This window comes from Podarcis tiliguerta (genome assembly GCF_965153285.1).
Source record: "Podarcis tiliguerta genome assembly, chromosome: 14".
In the NCBI taxonomy this organism is placed as follows: Eukaryota; Metazoa; Chordata; class Lepidosauria; order Squamata; family Lacertidae; genus Podarcis; species Podarcis tiliguerta.
This window is the reverse complement of record NC_139547.1, coordinates 38,892,160-38,916,846: the sequence shown is the minus strand read 5'-3', so window position 1 is coordinate 38,916,846 and position 24,687 is coordinate 38,892,160. Positions and strand designations below refer to the sequence as shown.

General features: G+C 42.2%; 2 protein-coding genes and 1 long non-coding RNA gene across 5 annotated transcripts in view; 1 reads left to right on the top strand and 2 right to left on the bottom strand.

Moving 5' to 3' along the window:
• Nucleotides 1–2,473: 2,473 nt before the first annotated feature.
• RSL1D1 (ribosomal L1 domain containing 1) lies at nt 2,474–11,801 on the bottom strand. Its single transcript, XM_083412557.1, has 9 exons — nt 11,677–11,801; nt 8,897–9,039; nt 8,333–8,471; nt 7,633–7,781; nt 7,437–7,538; nt 6,078–6,171; nt 5,741–5,863; nt 5,088–5,312; nt 2,474–3,179 (listed from the first exon to the last, which is right to left on the bottom strand). Exons 1-9 carry the CDS (start codon nt 11,713–11,715, stop codon nt 3,003–3,005), a joined length of 1,191 nt encoding a protein of 396 aa, XP_083268683.1. The 5' UTR covers nt 11,716–11,801; the 3' UTR covers nt 2,474–3,002.
• Nucleotides 11,802–17,271: 5,470 nt separating this feature from the next.
• GSPT1 (G1 to S phase transition 1) overlaps nt 17,272–24,687 on the bottom strand; it is a 35,657-nt gene continuing 28,241 nt past the window's right edge. For all 3 annotated transcript variants that reach the window (XM_083412544.1, XM_083412542.1, XM_083412543.1), the window contains exons 12-15: nt 22,310–22,483; nt 21,871–21,960; nt 20,254–20,422; nt 17,272–19,022 (exon numbers count right to left, since the gene is read on the bottom strand). In XM_083412544.1, the coding sequence (XP_083268670.1) occupies nt 18,970–19,022; nt 20,254–20,422; nt 21,871–21,960; nt 22,310–22,483 (486 nt within the window). In that variant the 3' untranslated portion in view covers nt 17,272–18,969. The remainder of the gene's footprint in view (nt 19,023–20,253; nt 20,423–21,870; nt 21,961–22,309; nt 22,484–24,687) is intronic.
• Nucleotides 22,491–24,428, top strand: LOC310664036. The gene is made up of 2 exons (XR_014504755.1): nt 22,491–23,278; nt 23,332–24,428. It is a non-coding gene; the product is annotated as an uncharacterized lncRNA (long non-coding RNA).

Below are 24,687 nucleotides of genomic sequence, written 5' to 3'. Positions count from 1 at the left end.
GACAACTTAAACGTATCCTCATAACAGCAGTAAACGGTGACAGCACTGGTGACAGCAGTAAATGGTGACAGTAAATGGTGCTAAACGAAAGAACAAAGCTTGTGCCACAGGAAATTATTGGGTTATATCCACTAGCTAGTACTATTCATGTTCATTAGTTTCAATGGATCTACTCGGGGTAGGACTAGCATTGGACCGAACCCATTTTTTTTTCTATTCCAACCCTAATGAACAGAATCAAACTTACCAAGAAGGGTGGAAGCAAGTCTTAAAAGTTAGTAAGTTGCTTCTTACAATAACTCCGTTGGATTCTATTTTAAGAGATTCTAAGAGATGGTAAATGTTTTGCACTTAAGACTAGACATGAGTTTAATTTACTTGCCATGTGCCTTGAAAAATTAGTAATTGAAAATAGCTTGTAGAGATGGAAGCCAAATTAGCCAACATACATAGACAACGGAGTAAGAAAGTTTACTAAAAATGTTATGATGTAGAAATTGCAAGATTGTATTTGATGGTTCTGAAATAGTGTGTTTACATCTGACCTTGACTTTGTAAAGTGCATTGGATCGGCTAACACAGTACAGCCATTAAGCACTAGTCTGAGTGTTTTTGCAAAAAACCTTGCTAAATACCACTCAAGATAAAGAGATAATGTGTGCAATTTCAAACAATTTTTAGGAGGTTATCTTTGATCTACATGCACAATACAAAACCATTTGCTCAGCTTCAAAACCCTTTGATAGAGAGATGTAAATGCTTTATTGCATAAATATTAGGACTACTGACGTAAAACTCAGAATTGCTATAAACAGCATTTGACATAGTCCATATTAACTGACCACCTCCCTAACTAAAAGCCACTAATAGCACAATTTCAAGTCCAGGCACAACTAAGCATTTAGATTTACAAGATTTTTGTCATAGTGAAGCCAGTACTTTACCCTTAAATAAAACCACCAGCCTGTAAGATGCATAAGGCTGAGAGAGATTGTCCTAACTTCACTCTGTGAGGTTCAGGGCTGAGGGGATCTGAGCATCCTCAGTCTTAGTCTCACACTCTAGCCACCATTGGCTCTCTAATCTGGGGCTTTCAGTACCTGCACTTACAAAACTGGAGATGTGGCAATTGCAATCTTAGACCCCCCCCCAAAAAAAAAACCTTCCCTCTTGCAGAGCAAACGCCTCTTTTGTTATTCTTGCAGCAACATATGCCCTGTATCATTTGAAAACAAAGGAAATGTGCTATTAAATTCTTAAGTATTTGGTTTTACTCATTTGCAAATTTAATCAAAATCTATTAGACTGACTTTGCTTTCCATAATCACGTGGCAGCCCCAATTTCACTGGAGGCAAACTCTCACTATTCATGTTGGGTGGATGGGAACCTCATCTCTGGGGGCCAAAATGTAGCCCTTCAAGCCTCTGCAGGGCCATCTGGATTCTCCCAGGCCACACCCCTCACTGCCCCTGCTTCAACACCCCCCCCCTTGCATTTATGCTTAGCTGCAATGTGCGAACTATTCACACCTCCAGTTGGCCTTAATGAAGGACAGAGTGGGGTGTGTGAGTGTATAGAAAATAGCCTCCTGCAGAAAGGCAAACTTTGTATTTGTTGCTCAGTTCAGATTTGCCGATCGCTGGCATGTGGCTCCCAGAAAACTGCCCAGAAGGGAATGTGGTCCTTTGGCTGAAAAATCTTCTCCACCCCTGATGCACATATTCCATCTTACTAAAGCAGGGCTGTGACACCTTTTGGAGCCCATGCTTTTGGGGCTTTTCTTTCAGATCCACAAGTCCAGCAACTCACCAGCTGATCTCCAAAGACCAGTCTAGATATTAAACGAAGTAAACAGGGGTCAGAAGAAAGTAAAAAAGTACAAAAATCAACATCTCCATATTGAAACAGAGTTTAAATTTAGAATCATTTTTGTACTTTTTTTTGTTCTGTTCCACCCCTACCTGCACCCTGTCCAAAACAAAGAAACAAACATCAGCCCCTACTCTTTGTAACATCCAGACGGATGGCAAATACCGGAGAACCGGAAAGCTTATTTGCTATTTTTTGACATTTTGGTTGGTCCTGATCAAAGTCATGCCCAACTGTGGATTTTGAAAATAGCATGCAATCTAGAAGATGCAATTACTAATAGCAATCTGGAATTGATATTGGGGTTACTAGCAGTTTGCTAAATTAAGTATAATTTTCAACTAGGGTTAGAAGACAACAACTCAATTCTCAAATAAAATAAATATTCTCACCAGGTGAGAAGTATCTGAATAAATAATGTATTTGGAGTATTAGGAGGTGTTTTGTAAAAATAAAAAATCCTTGTTACCCAAGAGACTAAGGTTAGGAAATAGGCCCATTATTTAACTTTTTTGCTATAACTGTATGTCATATTAAATTGTATAATATAAAATAGATAATGAAGTACAGGCAAAAAAAAAAAAAAATGCAATGCACATGTCATAAAAGGAAAGTCTGACTTTATATAGATCTGAATAACACAGGTCTGTATTAGCGGTTAGAAACAAGATTACAGATTGCTAAGAAAAATGCTGGCTCTCTATAGCCACCCTGTTCTCAAGGTGACTTTTCTGCTGAACTCCATTGACTTTTACAAGCTGTGCTCAACAAAGTCATCCTATTGGTACAAAGACATCCAGTTGGGACACAGAACATCTCCCCTCTCTCCTTGCGTTCCCCACATCTGCTCCAGAGGGTTTGGAAGGAGGCGGGGTGGGGCACACGGGAGGACAGAAGAGTGAGCGGACAAGTCCTTGTGCTAACAGGACAACTTTGGTGGCTACAACCCTATGTTTAGGAAAGCAAGTTGGCAACGTGCTGCAATGCTGGTCATGTTGACTGCGGCACCTTCATTTCCCCAAGTTTAAGGAGTTTTCTTGGCAGACTTGACCAATTTCCCTGGTTTAAGGGTCACAAAATACTTTGCTTCTGTCTTCTTTGGGGTCTTTGTCTGCTCCTCCTCCAAGAAGTTTTAGCTTCGGGTTTTGGGTTTCTTGTCTCGTCCGAGCAATTTCGACCCAACTCCAGGTGTTTTCAGTTGCGGTCCTGGAGACGGGGATGTCTTCCTCTTGCCAAGGAGAGTTAGAGTTGCTGAAGCTTTTTTGCCTGCTTTGATTTCTTTTCCTGTGGCAGGACTAGGTTCTAGCACCTATATTGAAGAGGGAAAGCAAGAGAATAAAGGCACCCATCAGGAGTCAGCAGACTTTTTCCTTTTAAAAAATGATGATGGGAGCAATGATGAGCGGAATTCGGAACACACGGTAGTTTGATGTATGAACTCACCTGTTTTTGTTCACCATGATATGTGTTGAAAATAGAAAGATTTTATTTTTCTCCCCACTCACTACCAAATGTCACTGAGAATAAAAGCTAGTGTTGGCTCTTACATTTAAAGCCCTAAATGGCCTTGGCACTGTATACCTGAAGCAGCGTCTCCACCCCTGTTGTTCAGCCCAAACCCTGAGATCAAAGTCTGAGGGCCTTCTGGCAGCAACCTCACTGTGAGAAGTGAGGTTATAGGGAAGCACACAGAGGGCCTTCTTGGTAGTGGCGCCCACTGTGTGGAATGCCCTATCACCAGATATCAAGGAGATACAACCTTTAGAACATGGGTAGGCAAACCAACGCCCAGGGCTCAATCGCCTTCTAAATCCGGCCCATGGACAGTCCGGGAATCAGTGCATTTTTACATGAGTAGAATGTGCCCTTTTATTTAAAATGAATCTCTGGGTTATTTGTGGGGCATAGGAATTCATTCATATTTTTTCTTCCAAAATATAGTCCGGCCCCCCCACAAGGTCTGAGGGACAGTGGACCGGCCCCCTGCTGAAAGTTTGCTGACCCCTGCTTTAGAAGACATCTGAAGGCAGCCCTATATCAGGAGGTTTTTAGTGTTTAATGTCTTAATATGTTTTTGCATATGCTGAAAACCACCCAGAGTGACTGGGGCAACCCAGTCAGAAGAATGAAGTACAAATAAAGTAATAATTATTATTCGTATCTGGCACAAACTGCACCTGAACATCATTATTGGATTTTGTTCACCTATCAAGCAAAAAAATCTTTGCTTCCTTTCTTTCAAATCTCAAGCAAAAGATCCCCTGCCAGTTTGTCGCTTTCCCTTTCGACATTTTCTGTCCTTTGCAGATACAATGATCCCTTTCCCTGAAGCAGTGTAAATGCTTTTTCGTCTAGTGCACTCTTATGAAAATGTATTTGCCTATTTTCTTAAGTAAGTTACGTATTATATTTCATTTATTTTACAAGATTTATAACCCACCCTTCACTGTTAGATCCTGGGGTGGGTTACAGAGGTTTTGTCTAGAAATGGATAAAACCACCAAAATGGTAAAAACAAGTAAAATGGTTCCTGATGAAATAGTGAATTAACAAAAGAGGTGGAGTCCCCCCCACAAAAACCATATTAACTCTGTCAAAGGCAAGGGAAAGAGGTGTCTCTTCCGCATATGGAAAAAAACTGTAGAGTGAAGATAACCAAATTCACCTTTGAGGGGATGGAGTTCCACAATTTAGAGGCGGCCATGAAGAAACCCCTTTCCCGGCCTACCGTTCCCCCTGCTTCTGAGGGTGGCAAAACGACCACACAGATACCCTCACATTCCATTCCATGAGAGTACAACCTGTGCCCCTGTGCATACAAATACCGTACTTTTTGCTCTATAAGACTCACTTTTTCCCTCCTAAAAAGTAAGGGGAAATGTGTGTGCGTCTTATGGAGCGAATGCAGGCTGCGCAGCTATCCCAGAAGCCGGAACAGCAAGAGGGATTGCTGCTTTCACTGCGCAGCGATCCCTCTTGCTGTTCTGGCTTCTGAGATTCAGAATTTTTTTTCTTGTTTTCCTCCTCCAAAAACTAGGTGCGTCTTGTGGTCTGGTGCGTCTTATAGAGCGAAAAATACGGTAATTCACACAAACACACCCACAGCTTGTGCCTGTGTCCAGCATACCGTGTGGACAGCCCTGCAAGGTATCTGGAACAGAATCTTCCGTCAAGTTGAAGCTCCAATTGCAACTCAGCCAGAACAAGATTGGTTTACCTTCTCATTTTTCACACCGGGAGATGCTTCGATTGGAACCAGCTGTGGAATGTCTCCATCTTCATCTTCTTCCGACTTGACAACGGCAGAGACTGCTGCTGCTGCCTTCTTTCCCCCAGCAATGGCAGGAACCTGGTTGATTTCTCCTGTCGCCCCGGCTGTAGCCAAGTTCTTCTTTCCAGCTGTCTTTTTCCCTTTCTTTTTCTTCTTCTTTGCTTGGTTTTCCTGGAAGGCATTGATTAATTTCCTTAGCACCTTCATCAAGAGACCACACCAATACAGGCAAATGGGTACACACCATGTACCAATGCACATTTCCCAGAACGTTTTTGGATCTTCCCCCTAGTTCCACATACAGCCAACCCAGCACCCTCCGAATAGTAGAACTACAATTCCCAAATGTGCCTATTCGACTGCTTTGATCTGTGGAACCCAATACTCATTCTGCAGTCGTAAATCCACACCTACATTTTGGAACTCCCCGTCTATTGACCTTTACTGCTCTCTTTCCCGTGCCCACTTAAAACATTTTGTTTAAGCCTCTTCAGACATGCAGAAGTTACAAAATACTAAATAGTTGTAGTTATTTAACCAGCCAGGATGACCACTCTTGCTGAAAGTGCCCACTATGTACGCATGAGTCAGTCTCCTACCTGTTCAACTTCGGCATCTGGCTGTTTCTGAGGAATTCCTTTTATGGGATTACTACAGGTAAAGATCGGAAGAGCAACAGATTTGCTCATCTTGAGATGAAGGATCTTAACACTTTTCCAGATCTGCAGCAATTGTTGTTTTTATTTAAAAGAAAGAAAGAAAAGGAGGTTAATGAAAGAGGGCAGACACAAAGCAAACCACTTTAATAAAAAGATGGACGGCCCAATTCCATGCATATTTACTTGGAAATAAGCTCCACCAAGATTAATGGGATTTACTCCTGGATGAGTGGGCAGAGGAGATGCCTTAACCCCTCACCTGACTGAGCATCATTACCTGGGGGGCTTTCGTGGCTAACACTTTCACGGCAGCAACGACGTTTTCACAGATCTCCAAGGCCTCCATGCCACTATGACCAACACGTATAGAACTGAAAAAAGAGAGCAACACCTGGAGTCAATACCCTGCTGAATGGCAGTCCTTCAGCTGTCTGTTCTTTCCCTGTAAAACAGGGTGTTGCAGACTTTGGGGGAATGGCCTTGTGGGCCAAATGCAGAGGCCAGGTGGGGCAGGTTCAGCCTGTGGGCTCCCCATCACCTGCCCTGGAGGATCAGATTGAAGGCCCATCTAGTCTAGTATCCCGTGTCTTACAGTGGCCTCTGGGAAACTGAGAAGCAGGGCATGAACACAAGAGCCCTTTCCTGTCTGTATTTCCCAGCATTCCTCAGAGGAAAGCTGCCCTTGAACCTACAGGTTCCACCTTGGTGCTTATGGATCTAGATTGCTCTCTGCCACAGTCTCTCCCTGCTCACTAAACCCTGTTGCCTCTTCAGCTTCTGACACCTCCTTCTCCTTCTCCTCCTCCTCCCAGTCTGCTCCCTCTGACCACTCATCATCATCCCACCACCAGTTCCCTGGCTCTGAGCCTTCTTTCCTTGAGGATTCTCCAGCTTGGTGTCTCCTCTGCATCCAAGCCAGTCCATGACATCTTCCTTAAAATAAATACCAGGGTGAAGAACTACAAAGCATATAATGATAATGATAACACAGTCAACTTGCAACTCACTGGGAGATTGTAAAGCCAAAATCGCATATAGCCAAGACAACCCTGGAACTGTTCCCCACCCCTACCTTTCTGAAGTCGGTGCGCTGAGTGGGCCTCACTTACTGGCATCTGGGAGTCTCAGAGCCCGGTAAGAAAGCCTGAAAGCTCTTTCCACCCTGAAAGAACCGTTAAGCTGTCTATCTTGTGTGTGTTTAATCTGTGCAATTTCAGATGGCCAATTGCCAAGCCCGTAAGGCTGCGATCGCGCAAGTTAAATGTGCACAAGTTGCGAGTCAACAGTGGTTACCAATAATAAAATAATTTATATACCACCTTTAAGTTAAAGAAGAAATACCATGAATAGCCTGAGACAAGTCTGCTCCTTTATTAGCTTGGGTGGTAGTCAACTAAATTTTACGCAGAGCAGACCCACTGAAATGAACAAACAGGACTGAGTCAGGCCCATTAATTTCAAATAGTGTATGTTGAGTAAAAATTGGCTGAATATTTCCCTTTGTCTTTTGGAATTCCTTTGGGTTAGCATCATGTTGTAAAATGTCTCAAATGCCTGAGAAGCAACGCATAACTGCAGCCAGTAAATAAATTCATAGCCTGGATGATGATAGTTAAGTATCAAAATTAATACTTACTAGCAACAGCCCTTGTTCGTGACTGGAAGAATAGTGCCTTGGAGATGCTTGTTTATTTCCTTAGAGAGGTCCTTCGCTTTCAGATTCACAGACACAGGAGCCCTTATATGATAGAAAAACGCAAGATTTCAGGAAGAGTTCAGCATCCTTAGTAGCATTTGGTAGAAATGAAACATGGAGAAGTGAGGGGGCTTACTTTTTACTCCTATAGAAGTGTTTCCCTATGTGCGATGGCAGAAGCCGCCGAATCCGGTCATCAGCCAAAAAGAGAGAAAATCGACTCAGGAGGCGACGCTTTGCTTCGTAAGGTTTATATTCCTTTTTCAGTGTTTTGTAGGAGATGACCTTCAGATACAGGGGTGAGGTTGGTTAGATTACACTACAGCATTTAATTAAAAGATAAAATTATGATGATTACAGTTTATTTATATAGCACTTTAGGCTCAAAAAGCTTCTAGTGAAAAACAGAATATTGAAACAATAAAATAGAATTTGAAGGAACATAAAACGACATAATCACAATGATTCCAATGTATTTCATATGCCGCTTTAGACCTAAAGCAGTGAAGAGCATTTTCAAAATGAAATGTACAATAAAGCATAACATGACATGGATGCAAACCATTATGAGGCAGATTACTACATGGTATATAAATACTTTAAATCAGTTGTGGGGAACCTTTGGCCTGTCAGATGTGACAGGAGAACAACTCTAGTAACCATGCCTGCTAGGACTGATGGGAGTTCTAGCTCAGCAACATCTGCAGGGCCAAAGGTTCCCCTGATTTAGGGTACTTATATATCACTTAAATCACTGACATTTCTAAGATGAGGCCTTAGGCTGCATTCGTACGACAGGCTAAACCAACTGATGAAGCTCAGAGTTCTCTCTGTACCTCGCTGATCCTTGTGATCCCATGCTGGGACAAGAGTTTCCTGTATAAGTTCTCAGTCTGCTCAGCTGTTAAGCCTGGCTCATCTTTTGTGAATAGGCAAACATCTGATGTGGCCGGCAAAATATCATGAGGCAGTGTTCTAGAATGAAGAGAACAAGATTTTAAGAATGCACAGTAGTTTCCAGGAAAATAGATTATTTAATCAGTTAACACAGATAAGCTGCGAGGGTATGTTACCATTCTGATTTTTTTTTTTACGTGATTCTAATTATGTTTTTATTTTATTTTCTCAGTTATATTGAAAAGGTAGGCAAGGCTGAGAGGCAGTGGCTGGCCCAAGGTCACAAAGTGACCTTCATAGCTGAGTGGGGACTTGAACCCTGGTCTCCCAGGTCAAAGCTTGCTTGAATGTGGGCTGTGTCATTTTGGCTACATAAGTGATGTCACTCACAGCCTGGCCATTGGAAACAGAGGGAATGATTGACAATAGTCATGAATACAACTGAAGCAAAAGGCATCATGGTCAAAGACATTACAGCAGAGCAGCAAAACCCAGAGCCTTACATTTTGATGACTTGTTCACGTGGAGGGATTTTCCAAACGGTGACCATCAGAAATACATGCTGGTCCTCATTCAACAGCAGCTTCTCTGCCTTTTTTTGCTTACTGGCGCTGAATGCAAGGAGGGCCTGGGCTGCTTTTTTAATCTGAAAGAGCAAATTCACAAGAAGGTATCATTAAAAAAATTTGATAATCTCAAAGCAGGTAATAACCTCAGCTGAAACCTCAAATGAAGCATTACAGATGTTATAGAAAATGTGGGGTTGGCTTTTGCTGCCCAATTCCCGAAGGCACTGAGTCTCCTAAATCCATGATTGGTCAGAGATGAATGGATGGAGGCAAGGATCCAGTAGAAAGCAAGGCAGATCTTTTTTTTCTAGTTGCAACAGAGTCCCCGCCCCCTTGCAAGAAGGTGTGAGAGACCCAAAACAAGGGTGTGCAAGCCCCTATAAAGACTTTTGAAACTGCCCACCCCTTAGCCCAAAAACATCATAGAGACATCACAGAAGGAGGTGGTCTCCAGCAGTACTGTGAATGCAATTTCTCTCCTGTTTATCAAGGTACCCGATGAAGCCTTTCTGATTGCATTTGTCTGGGTAGCCCAGCCATTACGTTCAGGCTGCAAATACTTCTTTCCTGACTCTTTTTTAAAAAAATTACGCCTGTTGATAATTTGTTCACCTTCCAAGATACTTGCCAGACTGGGTTTGCAGGGAGGATTTGCAAGTGAAAAGAAAAATTGAAAAGTTTTCCCCATCCTCCTACTGCAGAAAAATATGTGAGGTACTTTGGGGAGAGTCAAAATGGCTTCAGAATTGCTCTCCTGTACTATTTAGACACATGGTTTATATACTTATATGTGTGTTTCTCCTGCCCACCTAGCAGTTCGAAAGCACATCAAAGTGCAAGTAGATAAATAGGTACCGCTCCGGTGGGTTTCCGGTGGTGTTTCCGTGCGCTGCTCTAGTTCACCAGAAGCGGCTTAGTCATGCTGGCCACATGACCCGGAAGCTGTACGCCGGCTCCCTCGGCCAATAAAGTGAGATGAGCGCTGCAACCCCAGAGTCGGTCACGACTGGATCTAATGGTCAGGGGTCCCTTTACCCTTTATGTGTGTTTACTGTATGCAATTATGAACATTATTCTATATCTGAGACCTTTGAATTCTTATAACACAGATGAACTCCACAAAACAGCATGATTAGTAACTAAACAAAATTTCTGATACAGAAACTACACCCACACTCCCCCTCCTGATACAGCAACCTCTCCAAAATGCATCCTTAGCAATAAAGTACTCCACATCCAAGCACCACTCTAGGCATTCCAACCAACCGTACAGATAACTAATCCCCAGCCAACCCATTATTAAAGGGCAAGTGTTTTGTCTACAAAAATACATAGCGGCATTAAGCATAATTTACAATGAGGTCAATCCTTCACCTCCATCTAGTGTAGGGATGGGAAACCTGTGACCCTCCAGATGTTGATGGACTCCAATTCCCATCATCCATGCTGCCTGAGGCTGATGGGAGTTGGAGTCCAGCAAGATCTGGAGGGCCCACAGGTTTCCAGCCCCTAATCTAGGCCAACACATTGGCATACAAGCAGCAAAGTAATCGCTTCACACCTTCCTTCATGTCATGCATCGTTTTATAAACTTCTATTATGCCACCTTTTACTCATCTTTTCTCTAACCTAAGAAGGCCCCAGAGCTGCAACCTGTCCTCATAAGGGTTTTGATCCATCCCTCTCGATTTTTGGTTGCTCTTTTCTGAGCTGGTATCAGAAAGCAGGGGCTGTCCTTTGCAAACAGTTCCAAGTTCCAATGTGTTTAAAAGTTACTTAGCATTCGGGTTTCTCTCCTACGGGGTTCGAAGTCACATCTAGCTGTTCTCTCTCCTCTTCTCTCTCTCCCCCCCCCCCCCCCCAATTTAGGGCTAGGCTGAGAGGGCCTGGCCCTGCTGAACTTCACCAGGGCCAGATTTAGGTAATGGGGCCCTTGCAACCAGTCCATGCAGAATGTAGGCACCCTATAGTGGTACCTCGGGTTAAGTACTTAATTCGCTCCGGAGGTCTGTTCTTAACCTGAAACTGTTCTTAACCTGAAGCACCACTTTAGCTAATGGGGCCTCCCGCTGCCACCACGCCACCAGAGCACGATTTCTGTTCTTATCCTGAAGCAAAGTTCTTAACCTGAAGCACTATTTCTGGGTTAGCGGAGTGTGTAACCTGAAGTGTATGTAACCCGAGATACAACTGTATGCAGAAATGAGCAAACCAGTGATATTTTAGGGAGCAGGCTAGCAGGCGGGGGCCATTACTTACATCACAGGAGCCAACACAACACAAAACACTGTTGCTCTATGTGGATTTTATTTTATTTGTTTTTTATCTTATATTTTGGAAATGTACATCCAGGTTCCCCCCTTTTAATTCTTTTGGGAGCCCCCAAGAGAGTGGGGCCCTAAGCTATAGCTTGTTTAGATGATACATAAATCCGGCGCTGTCAGATCTTGATGCCAGCTCCCCTCAGTCCTACTCCAGCACCTGTTTATCAGCACCCCGCCAGACTCCGAATCGCAGAACCGAGAGGCGCCCGTTGGTGCCGCGGAAAGCCCAGCGGCTGCCTCCGCTCCAGCGGGCGCCACGCCGGAGAGAAGCCCCCAAGTGCTGCATTCCCGCTGCCGCCCACCAAGAGGAGAGATAAGCCGCATCTTCATTGCGGGAACTTCCTTCCCCCTCCTCAGCCCCCCCCCCAAGCGGCGGCCGCCTCTCCTTACCTGCCCTTGATCCACAGGAAACTCCGCCGCTGGATCCATGCTGCTGCTTCTCCTCGTGCGCCAACACACCGCGGCGAGCGGCAATGACGTCACCCGCAGCCGACGCGTAAAAAAGGGGAGGGAGGGGTTTCAGCGGAGGCTGAGAGTGAACCAGCTAGACTTCCGGTCTAATCTCCATAGGAGCCGAGAGGGAGACGCTTCCTCTCTATGGTGAAACTGGAATGCTAGAGCGGCGAAGCTCGAATCTTGTTTCACTTCGGGCGCCATTTTTGGACTCTCTCGGGGCAGAGATGCAGGACAAGGGAGAAAACCCGAAATTTCAATGCAGCTGTTGCTGTGCTATTAATAACCTCCCACCCGCTCTAAATAAAAAGTAGCAAAGTCAGGAGTTGCAGCCCTGATGTCTTACCACCTGTTATTATTATTACAGTACTGTGATCATTGTTATTCCGCCTTTTCTCTAGCAGGGACTCAAGGCGGCTTACAGATGAAATAGAAACAGCTAAAAGCATTGGGGAAATGCGCTTTGAATTTTTAAACGTTTCAGAAAGGGAATCGTGCCTGCGCAAAGAGTCCCGTGGACCACCGTTTCTTCTGCTAAAAGCTGGATCTGGAATGAGAGGAAGTCCGAGGGGACGATTTAAGGAGATTGCTGCAACCACTGAAAGGCTTGTGGTTTTTCTGCAGGGACGGAGCACAGGGGGTCCTTGGGTTTTAACTTTTATTTCATAAAAATGTATACACAGCTTGTTTGTAGAACAACTGCAAAGTGGATTACAAAAAACAACAACAGTGGAATTGCAGGTAAAACAATCAAAACATTCAAAAACAATAGTTAAAAAACAACCCAGATAAAAGTATGCATCAGCCTTAAATACTTGGGTAGGCTATAAATAAAGCATGTGCCCAAAACAGTACAGAGAAGGCACCTGCGGATGCTAACCGAAAGCGGTCGAGTGGGCAGATCACAAGGAAAGTTGTCAAGGGTTTTATATACAAATATAAACCTTGAACTTGTCTGGGAATCTTTAGCTGGGAATGCATACCAACTTAACCTTAATATTTCTGCATTTCATAGTTACTGCTAGTGCTTAAGAGTGTCAGACCAGGGTCTGGGAAAACAGGGTTGAAATCCTCGCTTCACCCAAAAGGCTTATCTGTTCAGTCACTTTCTCTCAGCTTTAGAGAGTCACAGAATTGTTGAGATGATAAATTGGGAAAGTGGATAACTCTGTTTGCCACCTTGAGCTCCTAGGGTGGGGCAGAGGGAAGACAGGATGAAAATGTATGGGAAGCCCTCTCAGTGCTATGCATAGAAATCAGAAAACTGAAATAATAGTTTCATATGGATATGGGGTAATGTTGTTGTTTGGTCGTCTTAGTCGTGTACGACTCTCTGTGACCCCATGAACCAGAGCATGCCTTTGTGATAGGAATTTTGAGGTCTTAGATATATGGTAATGTTCATAACTGCACATACAAAGATCAGCACAGGAAGACCAACCTGAAGCCATTTTTATTCCTAAACTGAGCAAATGTTTTCTCTGCATGGTCAAAGTGGAAAAGCCTCCCCATTGTCTTTTCCTTCACAAATCCTGTCTTAAGGGTATGTCTGTGTTTGAATAGGGTGTGAGCCTGTGACATGACCCAGGAACTAAGTATTTATCACTACAAAAGAATGGCCAGGCTCCCCAGGCAATCCAATCAAGTAACCTGCCAGACAGGAGATAAACAACAACAGGAGAAAAACCATATTAAAAAACAATATTAAAATTTCTGTTTTAGACCGCCTTTTCTGTTCTGTAGGTGTGATGTATCTGAGGGGTGATCTTAGGTTACACCCCTTCTGTGATGTATGTATGATGTTTCTGGGGTGGTCTTGATCTACATGGTGGCAATTTTCAAAAGTCTATAAGGCCTTGCATGCCATTTTTCTGGGTCTCTCCTCTCTCCTGCGGGTGAGGGGAGCACCCTGTTGCAACAGATCAATAAAGATCAAGCCTACTAGCTGCTTTGCTTCTCAATATTCTCTGGTTGGCCTCTGTTATTCTCTCCTACCAATAAGGAAACTATGTAAGGACTCTATATGGGCTCTTGGATACCCCATAAGGGAAAAGGGCAATTTTTGTTTACAACACCTTGGAAACTCACTTTCCTCTCAGGGCACTTCCCTCTTATTTGCCAGGTCTTGGTTTTTAGATTGTCTCCCACTAGTTTTTCAAAATTATATACTTTATTACATATTTGATACCACTGAGTTGGGCAATGGTTTAGATTCATGTAAGATGCTTTAAGTACCGAGTCGTCAAAAACCTGCAGGTAGCAGGAGTATATTCTAATTTCATTTAAATGGAAAATAATGGATAAAATGATTGTCCATGTAAAGCAAAATTCTATAGCCGGGCAACAGAACCCATATCTGTTTACTTGGGAAATGCCTCCAAAAAGTCCTCAAGCTCTGCCAAATGCAGAATTTGAAAGGCAGCAGGGGAAACTGGCCCTAACCAGTAACAGTGGTGCTTTTTACATCCCAAAAATACAGCTTCTACATCACAGGTGGAACCTTTTTCAGACTGAGTGCTGCCAGGTAAGCCTCTCTGGGGAGAGCATTCTACAAATGGGGAGCCACCACAAAAAAGGAAATGTAGCATGTTAAGGAAATTTCTCACTCATCCTTGGGTACTCCTTTCCTGCAGTCTGATGTGATACAGCCCAGACACAAATGGTTACAGGCTTAGTGACAAGGCGGCAATATTCCCTTCACACTTTCATCTATGAGAGCAGTAGGGAGCCTGTGAGCTTCCAGGCGTTGCTGGACTACAACTCCCATCAGACCTAGCTGCTTGTAGTCTAGCAAAATCTGGAGGTGCACAGGTTCTCATTCAAATACTATAAGAAGCTAAGAATGCCATACATTGTAAAACTGCATCCTCCTGTCAGGCAAAGGCACTTACTAAATCTTTATGTGCAAACAATCTACTCTTAATTCCCACCTTAGAGCCGAACTCCTGTATTTGATGACACCCATTAAAATGTCGTAATACCCTAAATAATTTTAGCTGTACCATGCATATGTATGCATGTCAATTCTTTCCAAATATTTCATATTTGATAAATTTAACTCTGGTTTTGTCAGCAGTCCAATACCACTACCATCCTATCCATGATTTCGGTTCACATCCAATATTCAACCAGCAAAACAAGCAACCGTGTTTCGATTGGCCAGGGACACGACACTAAGCCTTGAGCTTTAAAAGAAGTCGCTGGAGGCATGACACAGGTTTTTAGTATTCTTTATTGGACCACAGTTTATTCAAGTTGTTTGACATGGAAGGTAAGGGGAGAAATAAGGCTGGAAAATGTGAGAGATTTTAGATGTTTTATGATTCCAACAAAAATGATTGACACTGGGTGGGTAGACTCTTCTCAAATGACATCTTCTGCGACACATAAAAGACAACGGATGTAAGATTTGAATCAATAAAAACCCTCAGTTTTTGCAACAGAGACCTGGGATTGGCACTTGCCATTGGCAGAAGGCAACCTTCATGCCATTTTCATTCATTGCAAGGATTGGGTTTGTTCAACTGTGTGCAGGAAATGCAGCAGTGTTTCCAATTTGTAGGTAGTAGAGGGCCAGGAGCCACAGGCTCTGGGGGTGAATGAAGCCCCCGCCCCTGACTGCTTAACACCCCCCTGGGTGTTTTCTTCCTAGCTGGAATGTGTCCTCATAGTGACTCCCGCTTGCCTATACAGGGTGCATATAGAAACCAGCTTACTGTATGAAAGTAAAATTTGCATTCATTGCTCCACCTGCCACTGGCATGAGGCCCACATGGATTGCCCAAGAGGATCCTCACCCTTTACAGAATATTAATCAGGAGGCTTTTATGGCACATTCAAGTTTTACGTTTAATCACTGCTTACATTACTAAGCTTTCAGATTCAAGAACACACTCCAAAGTCATTTATCATCAGCAGAGTTTGAAATAATAGTTTTAAGTCATGGCTATTAACACAATCAATCCTTTCCAATCTCACATTTCCAAGCCTTCTCCTCAAGCCTAGCCAGGGTTTCTATTTTTCCCCCTGGAAGAAAAATACAAAAGAGCCACAAACATTGATGAAGGGTTTTAACATGATTAGTGGCAAGATGTGGTCGTAGCACAGCTGCAAACTGTTTAACAGGAACTTCTTGACTTGACTTAGAAACATTCATTGATAAAATTGTAGAGTTGGAAGGGACCCCAAGGATCATCTAGACCAACCCCCTGCAATGCAGGAATATGCAGCTGTCCTATACAGGAATTGTACCTGCAACCTTGGCATTATTAGCACCGTGCTCTAACCAACGAAGCTATCCAAGCAGGAATTTATATCCTGTATATAAATTTGTGTGGAATGAGTAAACCAGAGGGTTTAAATTGGAACCTTTCTATCTTGAAGAGAAAAGATGGAGCCTCCAGAATTTACTTATTTGACTTAGGATACTAGCACTATCCTTCAGTCTTAATGCTTTCACAGCTCCTGAGGCACACACCTAGTGATGCCTCACATGAGTTCTGGTGCATGTAGGAAGCTCCCTTACCAATGAAGGTGCCTTCATTCAGTTCAATGGGCAGGGTAGAACTTGTGTGTAACTGGTGACCCTCCAGACATTGTTAAATCCCATCAACCCTGGACATTGGCCAGGCTTGCTGAGGCTGATGGGAGTTGTAGTTCAGCAATACCTGAAGTTCAGCATGATTCCTCAGACCTGCCCAAGAGGTTGTTTTACATTTACTAAGCTTGATTTAATACAATGAAGAGAAACTTGCAATCTAAATCACGTAACTGGAGAACTCTTTGGGACTTTAAAGCCTTAGGTTCTGAATGCAGTGGTAACACACATTAACACCCAAGCCCCCGTTTTCTTGAATCATGTCCTTTCCATTTCAATTATATTTAACCCTGGAATGAGTGCACTGCAAATATAACTGAATTCCATATGCCATATGACAACTTCAGTTAGCATTCCTATTCTTAAGTTCTGCAGTTCCTCAGCAAACACACATTTAGGGTAATGTAACTGATTCACCCACACTGATCACTGAGCCAAGGGGTGTGCTGCAAGTATGATATAAAGCACATGCAGAATGGAAGGCGAGAGGGGGGCTGAATTTTCGCACAGGGTGTCACTGAAATTTGAAAGACCAAAGTCTGCCCCTGTCCTCAAGTGCAACTTTTGCTCTAAAGAATGACTGCATTCAATGACTACTAGCTTATTTAGCTGCATCTCTGCCTCCAAGAATTGTCATTTGCTATATCAGGAAGAAAAAACCCTTCACCAACTACATTATTCACTAGCAATCATCTCAAAGGAAAGAGGCGGAGCTTGAGACACAAACACAGCACAACTTAACATCTGAAAATGGTAAGCTCATCACCTCAGGCAAATCTTTCAAAGACTCTTCCTTCAGCTTACGTTATAAAATAAGAAAAGGAAAAATCTGGATTATTTCTGAATTTTCAGCTTTATCTGAATTCTTTAGCTTTGTTTTAAAAGTTATCGACTTTAAAAGCTTTCAGATTCCCAGAAAAATAAAAGCCCAGAAATTTGCAGACATAATAAAATTTATTTAAATTTCATGCATTACGGTAGCTACAAGTGTAGTCATATGAAATTGAAGGACAATAAACTTTGCTTCGTCCATACAATGTAGCCTCAAGTGAAATGGATGGGAGGTTCCACAGTTACAAAGAAACAAAAAAGGGCAAACATTTTAAATTTAGAATTGTGTAAAATGAAACAGTCACATGACTGTAAACTTTAGGGGAAAGGGCACATTACTATTTGAACATACACTGCAAAGGATTTAATTGGAGAAGCACTTTGAACAATATTGGAAGTCAGCCTTCTTATATGAACCTAATAATGGAGATTTGCCATTAAACACTTTGAATATCATTGCACCTCCCTTTCAACTCTTTCCCTAATTGTTTATAGCAATGGTACAGACCAACATTCAGCCAAGTATAAAGTTTACAACCCCTGTTCCTTTGAACTGCCAACCACAAATCCTTTTATTCACTTTTGCTTTCCCTTAACTCAAATTGCTTTGATATGCAGAAATTTATAGACTGTGCTTGATTCTACTCTCAATTTTAATGAGCAAACAAACCTTCTGGATTAAATAAGTGGCACTTGCTGAATGAGCCATCATTCAGCCGCTGCCAGTTGAGTGAATACCTACCACTCCTCTATGGCCTATTTGGTTTGCTTCAAATCTCTTTTTTTAAAAAACAAAACAAAACCCAGCAACCAAAGATTCTCCCATCTTCCAAGTTAAAAGGTAGAATGAACAGCGCAACTTTATCATAAACTAGTACTTGTGCTTAGTTTTTAGACCAAACATCATGTACCAGCATTATTGCCAGAGATGTCACGTAACAGTCCTACTAATTTTATTGGTTAGCATTTTCTGCCAGAAAGGATTTGATGGTATAATTCAGGGCACTGTAGGTAGATCTAGCTCGCCCCAGTGCCTAAAAAAAATCAAGTTAAGTTTGTTTGTAGATAAAGTGATGCAACACTAATTAAATAGTACCATACTTGCATGAACATATTTAATTTTTTTTAATCCACCATAAGGAAAGGGAGAAAGAAAGTTTCTTTAGTACAAATTTTGTCAATTGTCTAATTGCTTCATTTATAACTTCGTCCGGGAGGCGGCAAAGGGAAAGAGTTGGGTTTCAGAAAAGCCTAAGTAATTGAATATTCAGATTACTTGGCAGGTTAAAAGCTAATGCAACAGGTGTTACATCTGGATAAAAACATTATTCAAAAGCAATTAAGATACTGAAAAAAGATTTCAAATTGAATAGTTTATTAACATGGTAATTGTCTTTGTAACATGTGCACACACGCTTGCACACTCTTAATGATCTGCCTTGAAAAATGTTTCAATATGCTGGGAGAGGGGAAATAAACATAAATCCTATAGATTTTTCATAATTCTAGGCAATTATGTCCACATCACTTACAAAGCTATTGCCAAATCTTTCCAAGGAAGCAGAATTTAGGAGGAAGGGGGAGGAAAAAAAAACTTTGGGGGGGAATTCAACAGTGGCATAGCAGAGCTCTCAATATGAGAAAGCTGACATAATGTGGACCTTTGCTGTGAAATCTCATCTTTGCAAATATAGGGAGAAGGTTATCAATGGGAAGAAAATAAGAAGGCGATGTGAAGTAGGCTTTTGCAGAGTCAATTTTTTCCCCTCACAGTATTTGTGCAGGCTTGTCAAAAACAATGCTTAATCCTTCTCTGGAACCAATTTCAGAACTTTTCCAATTGCAATGGTCTTACCTAAACAAAACACAGAAATGGTTTGTTAGGAGACATACATGTGTGAACCTTTAAAAAATCTTCCAAGTAAACAGTCACACAGATTTCACACAAAACCTGGTTTGCACTTAACAATGGGGGGGGGGGGGGTTAGCTTATTTGTACATGCAAGCCTGTCACAACCAACTATGGTTTGTTTGTGGTGAACAAACCAGAATATGAAACCATGCTTCTGATGCTGGCTTATGTATCTTGGCTTGCATGTTTTCTCGTTACCTCTGGACCTTGGGCTTAACCCTCCTTTGTTTTTGCATCTTGCCCTATACGCATGTGGCGATAAAGGAGCAAAGCAAGAAAATTTAGAAAATCAAACCAATGTTAAGTGGAATAAGCCACAGTTATTTTGCTTGTCAGAACCTGGTTTGTTCAACAAACTATGGCAGAAACAAGCCATTTAGTATTGCATATAAATGTAGAGAGTGCTACCTCAATCTACACACTAGTTTTTGCAGAGAAACTTATGCTCTTCTTAATGAACTGTAATAAAATCTTCCTTCCCAACAATGGAAATGGATACAGGGCTTCTGATTTTTTTTTTTTTGTACCAGAGAATCTGCATTTCAGCCCAAACCAATTTGCTCCCCCTAAATTCTATGCCAATTTTGAAATTCATCTGGATATTTACTAAACTTCAATTGATTTTCAACAACTGACATGCAGTGCTGTTTATATATGACAGTCAGCAGTTTGAGATACAGTGGTGCCTCGAGTTACATACGCTTCAGGTTACAGACTCCGCTAACCCAGAAATAGTACCTCGGGTTAAGAACTTTGCTTCAGGATGAGAACCGAAATCATGCAGCGGCAGCGCAGCAGGAGGCCCCATTAGCTAAAGTGGTGCTTCAGGTTAAGAACAGTTTCAGGTTAAGAATGGACCTCTGGAATGAATTAAACACTTAACCCGAGGTACCACTGTATCATCTTCCAGCCTTCCTCGCCCTGGTGCCCCTGCAGATGTTTTGGATTACAGCTTTCAGCATCCTGACCACTGGCCAGGTTGGCCAAGCCTCACAGGACTTGTAGTCCAAACATCTGGAAGGCACCAGGGTGGGGAAGGCTCTCATATACGTGCCTTCCAGAATTAAAGCTAGCCAAAGCCGATACATCCAAAGCATGGAATTTTATTTTCTATAATTCAGCAACACAAAGTAAAAAAAAAGCAAAAAACCAAGCCATTTTCAAATCCTCTTACCCTCATCTCTTAAGGTGAATCGACCCATCTGAGGGAAGTCTTTGAATGTCTCAAGGCAGATAGTTCCTGCCGTCCTTAAACGGGCAATACATACTTGATCTTGTTTAACAAAACGGGGCCGTGTCTTGCTTTTCTCTCCTGATTTTTTGTCTACCAGACAGATTAAGGCCTACAGAAGGAAAGAGAAAAGATATAAAGCATGTGCTCTCTTTTCCCAGCAGAAGCCCTGGTCCTTTAATAGCTGTTTATGAGGTGTCCAGCAGGAAAAACCACAACAGTTTCATTGTTATTTGGTTCTTCCCCACCCCCACCCCCTTAACCTGAAATAAAGCCTCTCTCAAAAGAAGCTCAACACCTCAACTGAAGTACAGGAAGAATGATAGGTTGTATCCAATGCTAGCACAATTCAGAGCAGACCCACTTAAATTACCGTATTTTTTGCTCTATAAGACTCACTTTTTCCCTCCTAAAAAGTAAGGGGAAATGTGTGTGTGTCTTATGGAGCGAATGCAGGCTGTGCAGCTATCCCAGAAGCCAGAACAGCAAGAGGGATTGCTGCTTTCACTGTGCAGTGATCCCTCTTGCTGTTCTGGCTTCTGAGATTCAGAATTCCCCCCCCCCCCTTGTTTTCCTCCTCCAAAAATGAGGTGCGTCTTGTGGTCTGGTGCGTCTTAGAGAGCGAAAAATACGGTAACAAGCACGGCTAACTTAGGTCCATTAATTTTAATGGGTGTACTCAGAGAATAACTTAGGTGGATGTACCACTATACAGTGGTGCCTCGCAAGACGAAAAGAATCCGTTCCGCGGGTCTTTTCGTCTTGCGGTTTTTTCGTCTTGCGAAGCAAGCCCATTGACGGAGTAGCGCTATTAGCGCTATTGACAATTTAAGGGCTAAAAACGGCTTTTTAAGGCTTGGGGGATTAGCGGTTTTGCTGCTAAAATGCTTTTAGCAGCTTAGCGATTCAGGAAAAGGGGTTTTGGAGCGGAAAAAAATTTCAAAATTTTTCGTCATTTTTCGTCTTGCGAAGCAAGCCCATAGGGAAATTCGTCTTGCGAAGTGCCTCTGCAGAAGGAAAACCCTTTCATCTTGCGGGTTTTCCGTCTTGTGAGGCATTCGTCTTGTGGGGCACCACTGTATATTCCTTTCACGAGGAGTTTTACCCTATGTTACTTCACCTGATACACACTTTCAATGTTCTTAGTAAAATACTATTTCAAAACATAATGATTTTGAATTACATGAATGCACTGGGCTATTAAATCAGGCATGCCCAAAGTCCATTTTGGGGGCCTAATCTGGCCCGCCGGTCGGTTTAATTCGGCCTGTGTGGCAGTTTATTTTAAAATCCTTAAAAAAGCTTAACAACTTTGGTCGGCCCTCACGGCCCTTCACTTCATTAAATCTGGCCCTCTTTGAAAAAAGTTTGGACTGCATTTAGCCATAAGTCATAACAACATGATGCTGAGACCATCTAATGGTGACAGTGGGAGATTACTAAATACACAGCAAAAACTGAGACAAAAAAACCCCATTTGCACAATTAATAGACACTTCACTCAAACCTTCTGCCACCATTGTGTATCTTTTAATCAAAGAAGATGAGAGAAATACTCACTGTGATCTCAACTTCTTCAATACAGGTATGAATATGCAGCACCGCATTGTAACCTGGGCAGATGATGGATTTATGCTCAATTATCACTATCTGTAATCAATAAGAATAACTAAGTAAACATAATGTAGAAAAACACCAATTTCTTATGGATATTGGATAGTAATTCCCTCATCTCTCTTTCCCTCTGGAGGAAGATATTGCTTCAAGCAGAAATATACGCTAGGAAAATTAACTAACTTGCAAGCAAACTGAATTTATTTTCTAGAAGGTGAAGACTTTCAAATCAAGGATTAACAATTTAATTCGCACATTGATACCACTGATTTCTGAACAAGATTTAATTGCTGATATACCCTCAACCTATGCATATCTGAATCAACCAACTTAGCATTATTCATTTATCGGTTGAAAATCAATCATGGTTTTCCAACAAACATACCTGAGCATCAAAAGTGCGTCCTGAATGACACAGGTTATTAAGATCACAGAGTATAAACCCTGGGAGGATCTCCTCCTCTTCAATTCCTTTCAGTCGAATCTTCAGATTTTCACCTGGAGCTACTGATTCAGTTTCTACATCATCGGAAAGGATCCCAAGGACTTCCACATTATGCTTCAAGAAAGCAACGTTAAGGCTTTAAAACGGTTTTATTTATTCATCAAACAAATTTTATATAACACTTGGTTGCAAAAAGCCAGATAAACATTTAAGTCATTTACAGCAACATAAGCTTAAACATTAGAATTGATAAAAACAGTTATCAGGAGTAGGTCGGCAATAAAACACCCGCTGTCAGTGAAGTTAACGTTTTTCAAATAAACCAAAACAGCACAGGCCTAGTGATCCCAGCAACTCTTCCCAGTAGGTCTTGCCCCAATGAGGCAGTAAAGTCCCCACCTTCTCATAGCTGCCTAAGGTGGAATCCACACACATATATAAAACGTTCTGAAAATGCTTTTTTAAAAAGTGTTTTTTTAAAAAAGGCTCAGCATCACCATTTCCATAAGGCTCAGCATCACCATCTAGTGCCATATTGTATGTTGCACTTAAAACAATTAAAACCTTTTATTTGCAGCTCGCAAACTCCTTGCCAGAGTTTTTTCCAAGCCACCTGAGACTTCTCTGTCTTTGCTCCACCCTCTTCATATCTCTTCTGGTTCTGGGAGATCAGGAGGCAGGGGAGCTGGCTTTTATATTGTGTAGTTAACTCCTCCCCCCCTTTAAAAAAAGTTTTGTATATTTGTACATTTGTACAAAAATACTTTTTAAAGTTTCCTTTTCTATAATGCAGTATGCATTCATTGCCCTGTTATTCAATTTATATATATATATATAAATCCTTCATTAAAAGTATATTTTAAAAAGTCTAACACAGAACCCCACATAGTGGGATCACAAACCACCGCAGTATGCCGGCCTATTGATGAACACACACAAATAAACTGATGGGCATTCTGCAGAGAACATTCATGTTTGCTCATGCTCAAGGCAAGCAGATTTAATTCTGCTGCTCCAGAGTTACTGGTGAAGTAACTGAATGCAATAGCCAGGAAGTCACTAAATATTTGCAGTCAGAAGAACATTTAAGGCAAAACTATCATATCCTCTTCTCCCTGGCCTTTTGCAAGGAAAAAGCCAAATACTGTTACAGAAGAAAGTGATTTGGGAGTGAATCGCATAATACAGGGTGCCACTTTCCAAACATCTTCACTTGCAAGCTAGTCAAACCTTTCCTTGCTCCAGACCACTCTAGCAATTTGCAACATTTCTCCCTCCCCCCAAAGTTGCTTACAATAATTTAAATACATGAGGCTGTATCCATTGCTAGTTTTACTCAGAAGACCCACTGAAATTAATGAACATGATTTATGTAGGTCCATTAATTTTAAAAGGTCTGCTCTGAGGAAAACTCCATTGGATACAAGGACGGGCATGGTAAAACTAAACTATCAAATCCAGAAACAAAAAAAAACCCTAAACAAAACAGTGCTTCCCCAACACATCTACTTTTCTCATCCTCTTCCCTTTATAGGTAAAGGTAAAGGGACCCCTGACCATTAGGTTCAGTTGTGGCAGACTCTGGGGTTGCAGCGCTCATCTCGCTTTATTGGCCGAGGGAGCTGGCGTACAGCTTCTGGGTCATGTGGCCAGCATGACTAAGCTGCTTCTGGCGAACCAGAGCAGCGCACGGAAACGCCGTTTACCTTCCCGCCGGAGCGGTACCTATTTGTCTACTTGCACTTTGACATGCTTTCGAACTGCTAGGTTGGCAGGAGCAGGGACCGAGCAACAGGAGCTCACCCCGTCACGGGGATTTGAACTGCCGGCCTTCTGATCGGCAAGTCCTAGGCTCTGTGGTTTAACCCACAGCGCCACCGCATCCCTTCTACCCTTTATACCTCGCACCAAAGGATCCTCTCCTCTCTCCCAGAAGGCTCCTCTATTAGCAGAAACTTCACTTTCCTCTGCCTCTCCAACACAATGACTATTAACTTAATCTTGCTATTTGGTAAGTCTAGAAACACATTTAAAATTTGTATTTTGAACGTTACCCCCCCCCCAAAAAAAAACCCCAGCCTCTGTTTTGTTGATGATTGGAGTCATGAAGGTAAGCAGAGAAAACTGGGTGTTGGTTATTTATATCTTTTGGAACCAGATGCCCCACGCTCAGATTTCAGACACAACATGAAACCAATACAGGGTTGTGAAACAAGGCAACTTGCTTGGAGGAGTATTTCTGAGAAACACCTGTTTTGAAAGGAGCCAACTCATGCCAAAATCAGATAAACCTGATGGTTTGTAGCAGTTTGCAGCAG

What these genes read in the sequence shown, in the direction of transcription:
- RSL1D1 (XM_083412557.1), bottom strand. Translation starts at nt 11,715, where the DNA reads ATGGATCCAGCGGCGGAGTTTCCTGTGGATCAAGGGCAG. An exon ending in GGATCACAAGGATCAGCGAG is followed by an intron (nt 7,782 to 8,332) that starts GTACAGAGAGAA and finishes CTGTATCTGAAG; the next exon opens with GTCATCTCCTACAAAACACT. An exon ending in ACGAACAAGGGCTGTTGCTA is followed by an intron (nt 6,172 to 7,436) that starts GTAAGTATTAAT and finishes CTCTTTTTTCAG; the next exon opens with TTCTATACGTGTTGGTCATA.